Here is a 14959-nt window from a genome sequence, read left to right on the forward strand (position 1 = left end):
ATTCGTTTGAATGTAATGAATTAGACTGAAATTGTTTTCTCCTATAGCGTAGAGAACCGCCACGTGGCAAGCACGGTCGGTTACGGAAAGTGACGAGTTTTACCGAGTGGCGTGTAGGTACGCGTGTAGGTGACTAGTGCGAGGCACGTGCTTTTTTCATTCAGCGAGACCACGTTGACCGGCTCACACGCTAGTTTACAGGAAATTTTTCTCATCGCATTTACTTGAATTTTTTTTTCACATGGAGGACAATTCAAGCTCCCGCAACGCTTCTATTAGTCTTGCGGATATTTAGGGCGCAGTTCAAGCACAAGGGAAAAATATTAATGCGATAGACTCTAAATTGTCGCAAGAACTTGGCGACCTTCGCGAGGAAGTCAAAGGCGCGGCGGTGTCTGTGTCGTCACAAGTGAAAAGAATTAAAACAGAGCATTCATATAAGTGGAAATACGAGGGCAATAAAGTTCAGTACACCTTCAACACAGAACTGGGTGAGGATTTTGACCAGGTTAACTGGGCCCTGGAGAACTCCAAACATTCGTACGCCAGTGAAATTATATGTGCATTGAAGGACAAAGTTTCAAGGAGAAACAAACTAATTAAGATAGCAGATTCCAGCGAAGGCGGTTGGGAAACCGTTAGACAATACGAATCTAATCCTATAGCGAGTGACAGCGAGGATGAGGGAAAGATCAACAGAGCCGAGAATAGGGCTATCAAAAAGAAGAAATCTAAGGCCGCTAATTCTAAGAGGCAAATTATTGGGCGTAGCAGCGTGGGCAATGGCGGGAATCATTCTTCTGGTCCTCTTCAGCAGCCCTTTAGAGGGCCCTCCGTGCAGGAATGGTTTGCAGGACCGCCATTTTTCACGGGAACTCTGGATTATACGCACGGAGGGGACAGCAACACGGAGCATGCTATTCCTGTGGATCCTTCAACCATTGGAGGAGTGAGTGTCCGAACAACCAAAGATCGAACGCCTCAGCAGCAGCATCTACCCGGACAAAACCACAGTGATGAGGCCAAGTTTGTAAAAGATAAGTATACCAGTGAGAACTGTCATTTATCAGATAAACTTTCCGAATATACGGAAGATTATTACGAATATGAACAGGGGCAAGCCAAGATAATTGTGAGAGGTAGACTCAGGAACAGTATAAGGTTTTGGGAATATATTGGCAGTAGTGAGTTCATTATTGAGACGTTGAAACTTGGTTACAAAATTCCGTTTTATTCCACGCCTCCCTCGATTGTTTTGAAGAACAATGTTTCGTCTCTAAAACAAGCAGAGTTTGTGGTAGATGCAATTAATGACTTATTAGTTAGATCTTTGATTGTTGAGTGTGAGACGCCTCCGTTTGTTGTAAATCCTCTGACAGTTTCTGTCCAAAATTCCGGGAAAAAACGGTTAATATTAGATTTAAGACACGTAAATAAACATATCTGGAAGTCCAGTGTGAAATTTGAAGATATGAGAACTGCTATGCAATTTGTTACGCAGGGCTGTTATTGTTTCAAATTTGACATCCATTCGGCTTATCATCATATCGAAATATTTGAACCGCATACTAATTTTCTCGGTTTTTCCTGGGTTTTCGGAAACAAAGTAAGATATTTTAAATTCATGGTACTGCCTTTTGGGTTGAGTTCAGCTTGTTATATTTACACCAAAGTCACCAGACCACTAGTGAAAAAGTGGCGTGGCGAGGGTAAACAAATACTCATGTACCTAGATGACGGGTTAGGTGTGCATAGTGACGAGAGCGCGTGCGCACATATGGCGAGTCAGGTCAAGCATGACCTGATAGCTAGCGGTTTTGTACCCAAGCCCGAGAAATCGACTTGGATTCCTGTTAGGAAACTAGTGTTTTTGGGCAACTCCATTGATACTGTTGAAGGTATTTTAAGTATTACACAGCCCAGGCTTGACAAATTGTCTATGTATATAAGTGACGTTTTGGAAGATATACGTATGTGTGGGCGAGTACCTGTACGTAAGGTAGCATCTGCTGTAGGGCAGATTGTGTCAATGTCCTATGTCTTAGGCAACGTAGTGTACATTATGACAAAGAGTTTAAGTGTAGATATCTCTGAATCTATATCATGGAACAGTGATATATCGCTGTCAGATGACAGTGTTAAGCAATTGAATTTTTGGGGAGATAATGTGTCGGATTTGAATGTTAGAAATTTTACAGAAGACTGTGCTTGTCTCACGGTTGTATATAGTGACGCCAGTAACACAGGTTATGGCGGTTACGTTGTAGATACGCCGAACGGCACCGCTCACGGCATGTGGTCAGATGCTGAGAAGGAGCAAAGTTCTACTTGGCGGGAACTTACAGCAGTGAGAAATGTGTTTATGTCTATGGAGCATTTGCTGAGAGACAAGAGAGTGAAGTGGTTCACGGATAACCAAAATGTAGTACGAATTGTATCTAGAGGCAGTATGAAGCCATGTTTACAAGAAATTGCTTACACGATTTTTCGTACCTGTTTGAGAACTAATGTTTCCTTAGACGTTGAATGGATCCCTAGAGATCTGAATGACCAGGCTGATGTTTTGAGCCGACTAGTTGATTCTGACGATTGGTCAGTCTCTGATGAGATTTTCCAGTGGCTGGAGGGGTTATGGGGCCCTCATGAGATCGATTGGTTTGCTAATCATATTAATAGTAAACTCCCAGTTTTTTACTCTCGTCATTGGAGTATTGAGAGTAATGGCGTAGACGCATTTACAGCCGATTGGTTTGGTGTAAACGGCTGGTTTGTGCCACCCGTGTGTATTGTGCACAGGGTACTGAAATATATGCGTCAGTGTAGTGCGTACGGGACTATGGTGGTTCCGTTGTGGAGGTCCGCGAGTTTTTGGCCTTTTTTATGCCCCACTGGTGATGGCTATATCCCTGAGGTGGTGGGAATGGTGTATTTGCCTACTAACAAACAATCGTATATGCCCGGGAGGGGGAATAAATATTTGTTTGGAAACGTGGACCTCCCATTCAGAATGCTGGCATTGAGGCTAGATTTTCGTGGTGGTGGTAGTGGTGTATACTAATCCGGATTGGTGGTGGTATGGTGATGGCACAGTGTGTACAGTAGACCTAGGTAGACATAAGACTAGGGCGTCAAATTAAGTCGTTTGTTGTTTTGCTATTGATTAGCTTAGATACATGTACATACATAATGACTCTGGTATATACATGTAAGCCGTGTTTTGACTAATCGTTTGTATATGCATTAAGGATTCCTTATACGAATGTTTTTGCAGGCTTTCAGAGACGATATATCAGAACTACCGGGTGAATTAGCTGATACCGTGAGCTTAGTTCCGGACTTATTGACTGAGTGTAAAGCCACTAATACCGCTAAGACGTATCATCGCGGATTTCTAAGATGGAAAAGGTGGGCCAAAAGCAACGGTTTGACAGACAGTGATTGCTTTCCCGCCAATCCTATTCACGTATCAGTGTATATAGCATCTCTGGTTCAACAAGTGAATTCTCCAAGTCCTGTGTTAACGGCTTTTTATAGTTTACAATGGGCTCATCATGTAGTGGGAATATCTTCTCCTACAGAGTCTGTCTTAGTTAAGAACACACTGGAAGGGGCAAAGAGACGTTTGTCGGTACCTAAGATGAAGAAAGATCCTATTACTCCGGAAATTCTTGGCAGAATGTTCGATAAATACAGTAGTGACAATAATCTTTACAACCAGCGCACCGTGTGCGCATGTTTGGTTGGATATGCAGGTTTTTTCAGAGTATCTGAACTGTTAGAATTAAAGAGATCTGATTTTCAGTTTTTTGAGACTCATATGCTGGTTCTAGTTCGCAAAAGTAAGACAGATGTTTACAGAGATGGAGCCCGGGTGGTTATTGCGCGCACAGGGACTCGGCTTTGTCCCGTGGCAAATATTGAGCGATTTTTCGCCTCAGCTAGCTTCAATTCAAATGAATTCATTTTCCAGGCGTTATCGAAAACTGCCAATGGTTTTATTTGTCGGTTGGATAGCAAAGCAGTATCTTACACCAGAATGAGGGAGCTTTTTATGGAGGCTTTCAGTCCTTTTGTCCCAGATATAAAACGGTATGGGCTTCATAGTTTACGTTCTGGTGGAGCAACGAGCGCGGCTAACGCGGGTATATCAGATAGGTTATTCAAAAGACACGGCAGGTGGCGTTCCGAGAAACGCCAAAGACGGCTACGTAAAAGATTCCTTAGGACACAGGCTTTCGGTGTCAAAACATTTGGGCTTATAATTTTTACGTCAATATTCTTCCCTTTCTTTGATTCAGCCTCGGCGTGGTCGAGCCCTTGCATTTTATTTGTGAGTTATGTTGTTATTATTAGCGGTAAGCGCAGTGTTTTTTGGAGAAATATAATTTCATTCGTTTGAATGTAATGAATTAGACTGAAATTGTTTTCTCCTATAGCGTAGAGAACCGCCACGTGGCAAGCACGGTCGGTTACGGAAAGTGACGAGTTTTACCGAGTGGCGTGTAGGTACGCGTGTAGGTGACTAGTGCGAGGCACGTGCTTTTTTCATTCAGCGAGACCACGTTGACCGGCTCACACGCTAGTTTACAGGAAAATTTTTACTATTTTTTTTATATACAAGTTTTTGGCAATTATTCATGTGTATTTAGGATGGTATGGATTTGTGTATTGTGAAAGGTGATTTAGTTTTTGGTTAATTAAATCAGCTTCGGCGTGGTCAAGCCCTTGTGCCTCGGCGTGGTCGAGCCCTTGCATTTTATTTGTGAGTTATGTTGTTATTATTAGCGGTAAGCGCAGTGTTTTTGGAGAATAAAGATTAAGTGTTAATGCTCTGCTGTTTCCTGTAATTTCACAATGACCTGGTCCATTTAGATTTCCAGTGGTCCATTTAGGTTTTAGGGGTGAAAGTTATTTCCTTTTCTCAACTGAGTAATTGATTAATTGGTTACTGTTAGGATATTTATCATATATGTCTCATATACTGTGAAATCAGACATGACATTTTCTGAATCAGCCAGAGATTCTTATCCTCAAATGTTGACAACAACGAATTCCTTGTGTTATTATTCATGATTATCCTCAAGCAGAAAAAGCAGTCCGCTCTAAACGGAAGTCTCATATCTCTCCTGTCTCAATTCGTCAAGGAAATTGACTCTCAGGTACGCGTCGGCCGCCCGTAACATCTGTCGGACGTTATATAGAGTTAAAATGGCCATTTCGTCAGAAGTCGCCGTCGTCTCGAAGAAGTTGTTTTTCATTGGCAGAACCGTTAAAGGCGGAAGACCTAAGCGTTCGGCGGCATGTAAACAATGCTTTTTAATGATTTCGCTTCGGTTTACAGCGGAAGTGTCCTTCTTGGTCAATGGGCATGCAAAATCTGTCTTGTTCAGAAGGATTAGTTGAGGAATACCTATCCAAGATTAAAAAAACATGAGGGTCAAATTATTATAATACATGTATGTATTCAACTAAACTGCAAGATGGAATAAACTATTTATAAATGATAATTTATGTACATACCACAAATTTGAAAAATCATCAAGCAAATGAACTGAATATTCTCATATACTATTTTATTACTTTAAATGTTACATTTGCCGAAGCCCTTCAGTTCAAATATCTTTAAATCTGTGCAAAATTTTATAAAATTTAGCCAAGTTTAAAGTACAAATTTTAAAGAATAATGAATATATGTAATATGTATTGATTGATCTATGCAAATATCTAATTATATGTAAAGTGTATTATTTCTAACCCCATGCTGTTGGAGCTTTCACCAAAAAAATAACATAAATAAATCACCAAGCAGCAAGGATATTGAACTATGTTTTAATTTTGGATATAAACAAACGACTAGTCCTAAATCAAATGGTGTTATATATTGCCGAGTCCGCTAACTCGCATAACTAGTATTTTCGACCGTTTTTTGTTTTTAATAACTTTTACTACTCAAAAACCTATTTAAAACATATGCATATACAAATGTAGGTAGGTTTAACTGGCAAAAACGTGAAAATGGTGAAAAGGTCAAACGGTTAAGCGTCGATTGTGCGAAAAGTTTTAGACGCATATGTCGACCTTTGGTCTATTGCGCCATAGAAAATTATTCGTTTTGTTTAATAAACCCTACTATATAGTCTTTTTGTCTCTCTATTTAATGTTACAATTAAAACATAAGGATTATACGCGATTATCATTTGATCTACCGATGTGTAGACCGAAAACTTAAGCGCACTTTGCATAAACCATGTAACATTATATTCTTACCTCGTTGATCATGTTTTTTTTGGAGATCTATTATCTGGTTATGTACGTCGTCTGTTGTAAAGCCTATCCCCACTTCCGGTGAGTATTTTTCAGCATCAAGAACGTATACAACGCAGTGAATCTTGTCTTTGAGTTGTGGAAATCCCTCTTTTATAGAGAGGTCAATAGCAATTGTTTACAGTATCGTCAATGAAAAACAATTTACTAGTAGTTACGTAGTGTCTTACAGTCAATGTTTCGTATGTCGATGAGGTATTCTTCTGCTCACAAAGACGCGAGACGAGAAACTATAAGATATAGCATAAAAAGAATATATTCCGATTAAAACTTTATCAAAGGATAAGCATCCAACGCTTATATGGACAACTGAAAATGTTGACCATTAAACTTAATATCGTCTTAAAATGAAAAGAATTATTTCCATTTATTGAGATGCAATTATATAGAAAATGGAGTTAATAGTGCAATGTGCAATATTCGCGGAGGTTTTAATTTCGCTATTTCGCGGATCCATCCAAACTCGCGAAAGTTAATACTTCGCGATATTTATCAAATTCATGGTTTGTTAAGTCTTATCCAGTTGTATGAATGGCGTTTTCCAATGCTTCACAGATAATTCGCGAAAATAAACCCCGCGAATTAGTTCCAAACAGTATATCGCGAATTTTACACACGTGGAATTTAAAAACGATACAGTAATAGATTCAAACTCTCACACATAATGACGTAATACAACTTACTTACATTGTATTTGTCGGGGACATGGCCTTCAAGGATAGCGTCAAAATCCTTATTTATACTAAATCCATCCTCCAGACCCCGAGTATCGCATAGGCGAAAGTGAAGGTAGCGCCTGTTGTCGGAACTCGTAATGTGGTACTGGCGATACTGATATATGGGAAAACAACCATAACTTCAGCTCATGAATACATGTAGTTGAATCAAGAGCAAGATACCATACACATTTAACTTGAATGAAATAAAAATTATAAAACAAATAAGAGCAAGTACTATGGCATTTATAAATGTGTTTACCGTTGTTTTAGTGGTTTCAGCAGACGATGTTGGATGCCAAAAACTGTATATATCATGGAAGGAAAAGAGAAAATTACCATTCAAGAAATCTAAATATACTCTCACTGTTAATCATGCTGTCGTTAAAATAAAAAAAAAAATATAAATATGCATCGACATTGTATATAAATGTTTAGTTTTTAAATAAAACCTACAATTTGAAATACTTTTCTACTTACATAACCATGTCAGATTTTTTTTTATTAACTCCCGATTTGAAATACTTTTCTTCGACTGACATACTAGTAACGATATTTCACTATTTGTCAGTTTCCAGTACTAAAATAAAGTTTGTCTAAAGTTTTGCTCACCCTGTGTGTCATGCATTTCCCTTTGCCTCCGGCTATTGCAATCATAGTTGCGTAGCCACGAAACACAGAATCCACCGTGTTTATAAAAGTTGATTTGCCGGCCCCAATCGGTCCAACAAAGAGGATGTTGACGTATTGGACAGTCCCCTTAGGAACACCAAAATCTTTAAGGGGCCAATAGGATTCCACGTCTTCGAATAGCGTTCTAAGGCACTAAATAAATATTACAAATATGAATAGGTATCATCAAAAACTAAATGCATATATAAGCAGAATATCTGGAAAAGAGAGCACAAACTTTCACAGTCTTACCGCGTTGTCGAAAGAAGGTTCATTTCTCCATGGCAAAGCCTTGAGGTTGTATCGAGAATCTGCAAGCAAGAGTATAAGACTCTTTCATATGTGGATATGAAGGATAGGGATATTCTACCCGGGGGTCACAAAATGTAGTAAAACCCCAGGATTGCCGAGGGTTTTGCAACATTTTGTGATCCCGAGGGAAGAATATCCCTATCCTTCATATCCACTTATGAAAGAGTATTTTTCTTTCATACCTCGAAGTTTATTGCAATTTTACAGCTATAATATCCCACCATTTTGAAATCCACGACTGGAAGTCAATTTTCCATACATGAAAAATTACGTGATATTTTCAACACAAATTCCGTTGCTTGCATCTTTTATAGTAAAACCAGTCAATTTTGTGAAAAAAATATATAAAAAATTTACCGAGGAAATAGAGATTTTGTTTACGCCGTGACGTCACGAGGCTTTATTGCATGGGTAGCTATGCAATACAGCCTCAGGCAGCCCTAGACCAGCCAGTATTACACGTGTAGGAATGAAAGAAAGTGACATACATTACACAACTTTAGTAATATAGCTATGAAAACTTCTTCTATTAACTTTTGTTTAAGATATATTTCCAATTAATGTGAAAAACATATAAAATCGGTGCATTATTTACAGGTAAAATTTGAATTTACTACTAGTATTGAAATTGAAAACAAAATTAATCAAAATGATGTTTGGCATCAGTAAATTAATCATATCCTTCAAGCCACGATAGAAACGTTTTGACCCACGTCATTCAAGCCTGGGCGGGCCATCAGAAATTGAGAAAATAAATAGCAGCGAAACCGATTCAAATACAGGTACAGTAGGCTCGTTCGAATGTGTCGTGAAATCAAGTTCCCGCAAAGTAAGTTGGTTTAAAGATGTTTGTCATTTTGATGTTTCTTAAAAGCGTCCGAGTTTGATAAAGATTTTTGCATGGCATAGACTAAATGAGCTCTCTTCTTAAAAATGACATAAACCAACTGAACCGTATTGTCAATGACTGAGGTATTTATCAACTACTGAACAATTTAAGTCAACCATGGCGTGTAACAATTAAATAATATTAACAATATCAGAATCATGGCGTGTATCAATTAAATAATATCACCAATACCAGAATCAGGCATGTATCAATTTATCTGATGCATAAAGAAAATGGCAACGACCTTGACATGTGAGATTGAAATAAATGGGTTATAGAATAAAGAACTGCACTATAACATTAACACAATCGTACAACGTGGGTATAATACAGTTTAGTACCTGTTACGCTATAGACCACGATGTCCTCCACTTCCAGGTCTAATAACGGGTAGGAAGGCATCATGTAACTAGCTCCTTTGAACTTGAGGCTGACAGCGTGAGGTGTTCCGTCGTGTGTCCTAGTGACATTCCCGGTAAACACTCCAAGATCCGGTTCGCTGCCGAAAATAGGACCTGACGTTTGGTCATATGCAATAGCCGATTCACATTTCCGGACGGAAAACTTTTCCATGTTTTGTACGGATCCATTGTCACGATAAAAGAGGAACGCATCCCTGTCGTAAACTTGTGGGATAAAGGCCGACTGCCAACTGACCGAGGTGTACCCTCCGTAAACGTGACCCTCCGTATCGGAGATCACCGTTACTGTAGACAAAGTATAAAGATCGAAGAAAATCCATGATGTTTTTATATGTGAGAATATAGCGAAACAGTTTAATGATGTTTACTTCTGTCATTCGATGTTAAGATTTCTATTGATATACTTTATCGCTCGTATGGCAAAATATTCCATGTTCAGTCATTTTAACTAATGCATCAGTATTTTCTCATGTGTCCGTGAAATATTTGTTACACTCGATAGGAAACACTCCCATCGCTATTACATACCGTACGCCAATGCTCCAGGGATTACTATCACCGTCGTTATATCACCCCTTGAATATGTCATAGAATTAAGGTTCTATGGGCGACACCAGATGAGACAGGTAGTTTGGTACTTAGATGTCAATCAAAAGAATCGAATAATGGTACATTTTTGGCTGTGCTGCTTTGAAGTTAGACGTCGTTATCTCTTTAATTTTCAAATGAAGTCTCTGCAGGTCTGTGATTGGTCAGTTTTTTTCTCCTGAACTGTCTTCAGTTTACTATGGTATATTCCAGGGGTGGATTTAAAGACAGTGATAGTAACCCCTGTAAAATTCATTTTAGCATTATGTTCTGTCAAATTGAATGTATTTGACCATCATAATGAAATAATGGGAAATTCCCAACTGATGTGTTTTAATTTTTATCATTAATACGTCAATTTCATTTTACTCATTACATAATTTAATGTCTTTGTTGAAGAAGTGCATGGTTTTCACATGGATACGTACATGTTGGACCTCTGTTATCACACTTCTGGTGAAATACGCCTGCGTCAAAGCCGTTTTCCTTGGCACTGTACAGCTTGGTGAAGCATTTGGAACTTTCCCCTATGAACTCTTCAATAGCATGTTTGTCCAGAGGTGTCAGACTTGACATTTCGATTGTGTGAAGATTTGGCTAATGAAGTAGGACTTTATATCTATAAATTAGAAGTAAAGACACATTGTTTTCATTTGGATTGTACTTAGCTGCAATAGAAAATCGTGTCGACCGAAAGGTATGGTAGGCCGGGTACATATATTCGTTCTAGATTGCACTGTTTAAATGGGGCTCCTGATTGGAGATGCGGCGTCATGCATTGTATTTTGTTTTTTGATATGGCTAAGTACTGAAGAATACGAAGTCTCTTATCTCATGCCGTGCCTATGTGCTAGTGACAGTATTACCTGTGTTTTAGCAAGTTAAAATAAGTTTTTTTAACGTATTGAATTTAGTGTTTTAGCATGTTGACTCGGTGTTGTAGCATACTATAATTATTTTAGTACTTTAGCATGTTAAACTAACACTAAAATGTGTTTCAGCTATTCCCCTTGGATATACAAAAACTACTTGCACACCAAACTGAATAACGTCAAGTAAATCACCCCTGTAGGCCAAATACAATCACTACTACTATGTCAATACTCCCTGAACATTAGAAGGCTACTAATTTGTATGTTATTTCATAAACTACTTAGTTACTAGGCTGGCGTTACTATAAAGATGCAAACAATTCTTTTGAAGTGGCGGTTTTCTTCAAAATTACATGTATTTAAAAATGACGGGATTTTATAATTGTAAAATTGCAATTAAAACGTCGAGGTATGAGAGAAAAAGACACAAACTTTAAAACCCTTATTTAGGTCTTACATTTTACAAGTCAGAGATATGTTTACTACTAGCAGAGATTTAAATACTTTAGAATTCCCTATACTTTTCGAAATTGGGAGGGCTTTAGATTCGGGGAAGGAAATTATAGCTGTATTCTGTGATATAAGCAAAGCATTCGATCGAGTTTGGCATAGGGGTTTAATATTTAAATTGAAACAATCTGGTATCTCTGGGAAATTATTATCTATCATCTTGGTGTGAAAACTATTTATCTGATAGACATCAAAAAGTTGTAATTAACGGTACTTCTTCTGAGACACATACTATTAAGTCAGGTGTACCTCAAGGTTCAATCCTAGATCCACTCTTCTTTCTTGTTTATGATATAGTGAAAGATATCAATTGTAAAATTAAATTGTTTGCTGATGACACTGCCTTGTATATAAGAGTTGATAATCCTACATTTGCTGTTGATACCATTAATGATGACCTTTTAAAGATACATGCATGGGCAAACCAATGGTTAGTACGTTTTAATCCAGAAAAAACAGAATCATTATTAATATCTAGGAAAACAACACGTAGACACTACGACCCCATAACTCTAAATAATACTAATGTATCAAATGTAAAATCCCATAAACACTTAGGAGTTGTATTAAATGAGATGGTTCATGGAAAAATCACATAGATCATATTTAAAAAAAAGGGGGGTTTCTCCAAGGATATCTGTCCTAAGAAGTTTAAGATATACTGTAGATAGGAAACTCTCTCCAAACTATTTTTTTTTTTCATTTATAAGACCGATTCTAGAATATTCTGATTTTGTATGGGAAAACCTACCAAATTATCCTACTATATGCCAAAATTTAGAAAATGTACAATTGGAGGCAGCAAGAATAGTAACAGGTGCTACACTAAATTATCAAGTATTATTATCTATCACGTCTAATTCCAAATAAGGTATCAGAAGGTCATATGTATACTTACTAGACATTCAGACATTTCCAGCTACTATAATTGCATACTCAATTTTATGAAAGAGTCCTTTTTTTTTTAAAATTCTTTCAAGGTTAGTTTTGGTTTGCCATTACTGTCTAGAACCATTCGTGAAAAATCCGTGTGCTTTTGCGCATAATTTCAAAACGCTTATTGCACAAAACAAGTAATAAATACACTCCCCCCCGTGCCACAACTTTTATTTGTAACATCCAGAGACCTCTGATACAGTTAAATCAAATTTTAGTAATGCACACTCGATTCGCTCTAAGAAGTGACATAATCAAATATGATCAGATCCAGAGAGTATCCGTCAAAACAAGCTTTATATATTGTTAAGAAACCTTAGAAGATAGTTCCACTTTGTACCTGTGGTTTAGTCGGAAGCCTAAATTAATCGAAATATTATTATTCATGTTTAATTCTAACTTATACTATAATTAGACTAAATATCTACTACAAATGCAATTTGACTATATTTCTTACCGAAATAAAACCTCTTGCTGATTGGGGCAGATCGATACGACTAGTAATATGAAAGTACAAAAATTAAAAACTGAATAAACCTATTTTTGTATAGGCTCTAGTTAACATAGCAAGTCATATATCAGTAACTATATTAACCAAAGGACGTGGTAAACACGATTGATTGATTAGTTGCATAAGCTAGTATAAGCTATGTATCTCCAGACGTTGTAAAACAGGCTGATTTTTTAAATTAAGCATCTATTAACTATTAATCCCAGACGCGTGAAATTTGTAAATAGAACTCATGAATCCATTGTCTTATATTGTAATCACCTCAGGTGTATGTACTATTTGTCATGTACATAACTCTTATCTTGTAGTTCACAATGCATGTTACTAATGGACTGCAACAAGTATTTTTATTAATATGATATTTATTCTGCTTTAAACTGGTTCTTTTATACATATCTTGTAAAGGTTTTTCCAGTGCCGAACTTTCCTCTGGCTTGATACTTTCAGGGAAAGGAATTTATATAAGCTTTAAGCTTGTTTTCCGATTCCGAAATGTGTTGATGTACTGTATTATATGTATCATTATATGAATAAAAATACTGTTTTAAACTAATTCCCTAAACTTTAGCATATCTCAAAATGGACTCCGTAGAAGTAGGACTGCCAAGCTGCGAATTAGAAGGAATATTTCATTTCAACAAATTTTATTGCAAATAATATGCAAATGGATTTGGCAACAGGCAAAGCCTATATTAGCCATCTCCAAACAAATCCGGTATAGTACAATTATCAACAAAATATTTTAACATTTAACATTACATTATGAATGAATATTATTATTAGTGTATCTCCCCAACCTATCATAGTAGAAAAATCTAAAAAAAATCTTTTAGTTTCAGATATATATTCTGATATGCATTGCAATAAATATGTATTTTTTTCTTCATCACAATTGTCACAGCCATGCAGTAGAGTTTTTGCGTTAAAATGCGAGTGGGGGATATTAGAGTTATGTATTTTGGTTCTGAGTGATGATCTTTGTTCATTAAATAAAGGACATATGAAAAGATAGTGTTCGGCTGTTTCATTACCAAGGCCACAAGAACAAATTGGAGAATCTCTCAAATGATCGCGAAATAGGTCAGAATTTAGATTGCTAGAGGAATTTCTGAGCTGGCACAGAGTAATATTTATAATTCGAGAACCTTTGTTTATAAAGGTATTTGTTATATCAGGTTCCATTTTATTAATGTTAAAAAGGAGTGTTTTAAATTGTGCAACAGTATTAACATTCGATAAGTCAAAGTTTAAAGCGAAAGAATTTAATTCTCTAAAGGTACTTCGAAAAAAACTAGTATAGTATCTTGCAGTTCTTCACATAGGAATATTAAAATATCTTGTCATCCTTAGTGGATATCTCTCATTTTTTCAGGCTGATATAAAAATGGTTGTACAATTTCAATCAAATGCTGTGGAGCAAATCCACGGAGTATCTTAAACATAAGAAAAGTTAGTGTTTTTGACGCCGATCCGAAAGAGATTCCCAAGCTAGTTCTTTATAAAGTATATCATGGGAGGTACCTCTGCGCATCCCGTTATAATCCTAGCGGCTTCTAAGTGGACAGACTCTAACAGAAGTTTACATTGTTCAGTACAGTTATCCCATAAAACATCAGCATATTCTAAAACAGGCAAAATATAACTTTTATAAATGATTTAAAAGAGTTTTACGTGGCACACTCTTTTTTTAATGTTTTTTAAAATATTTATCCTTTTAAATGCTTTCTGGTATACATAATCTATGTGGTGAGGTCCATTTACAGTCGTCAGAAAGTAGAACTCCTAAATGTCTATGTGTGCTAGCTGTATGAACCGTGTTATTGTCAAAGTATATATCGGGATGAATGACGTTTCGTTTCCTTGAAAATATTAATGATTCAGTTTTAGTGGGGTTAAACTTTATGTCTTATTTCAGAGCCCAGGTACTTATATTCGAAAGATTTTGTGAAAGTGTATGGGCAGCATAGATTTGGTTATTATCAATTACTTCACTAATCGAAGTGTCATCTGCAAACAATTTGCAATCACTATAACAATATTAGTTATGTCGTTAATATATAATAGAAAAAAAAAAAGGGCCTAAGACAGATCCCTGAGGGACTCCAGCGTTAACAGTTTTTTGAATGTAGAGAAAATGCCTTCAGTTAAAACACGTTGCTTCCTATCAGTAAGATAATTTCTAAACCACCCTAATAATTTCCCTTTAA

General features: G+C 36.8%; 2 protein-coding genes and 1 pseudogene across 4 annotated transcripts; 2 read left to right on the top strand and 1 right to left on the bottom strand.

Moving 5' to 3' along the window:
* Positions 1-875: 875 nt before the first annotated feature.
* LOC138314034 (uncharacterized) lies at positions 876-3058 on the top strand. The gene has a single exon (XM_069254233.1). The coding sequence runs from the start codon at positions 1472-1474 to the stop codon at positions 3056-3058; it is 1587 nt and encodes a 528-aa protein (XP_069110334.1). The 5' UTR covers positions 876-1471.
* A 189-nt stretch (positions 3059-3247) lies between these two features.
* Positions 3248-4803, top strand: LOC138314036 (integrase/recombinase xerD homolog; annotated as a pseudogene).
* A 1615-nt stretch (positions 4804-6418) lies between these two features.
* Positions 6419-10532, bottom strand: LOC138314035 (interferon-induced protein 44-like). 3 transcript variants are annotated; one of them, XM_069254234.1, is made up of 6 exons: positions 10352-10532; positions 9255-9620; positions 7965-8023; positions 7653-7865; positions 7012-7155; positions 6419-6554 (listed from the first exon to the last, which is right to left on the bottom strand). In XM_069254234.1, exons 1-6 carry the CDS (start codon positions 10497-10499, stop codon positions 6429-6431), a joined length of 1056 nt encoding a protein of 351 aa, XP_069110335.1. In that variant the 5' UTR covers positions 10500-10532; the 3' UTR covers positions 6419-6428. The 3 variants fall into 3 exon arrangements, with proteins under 3 accessions (XP_069110335.1, XP_069110336.1, XP_069110337.1); XM_069254235.1 differs by having other exon boundaries at positions 6442-6554; positions 7008-7155; positions 10352-10531; XM_069254236.1 differs by lacking the exons at positions 6419-6554; positions 7012-7155 and adding an exon at positions 7295-7345 and having other exon boundaries at positions 10352-10531.
* Positions 10533-14959: the final 4427 nt, after the last annotated feature.

Source organism: Argopecten irradians, unplaced genomic scaffold (assembly GCF_041381155.1).
Source record: "Argopecten irradians isolate NY unplaced genomic scaffold, Ai_NY scaffold_1238, whole genome shotgun sequence".
Classification (NCBI taxonomy): Eukaryota; Metazoa; Mollusca; class Bivalvia; order Pectinida; family Pectinidae; genus Argopecten; species Argopecten irradians.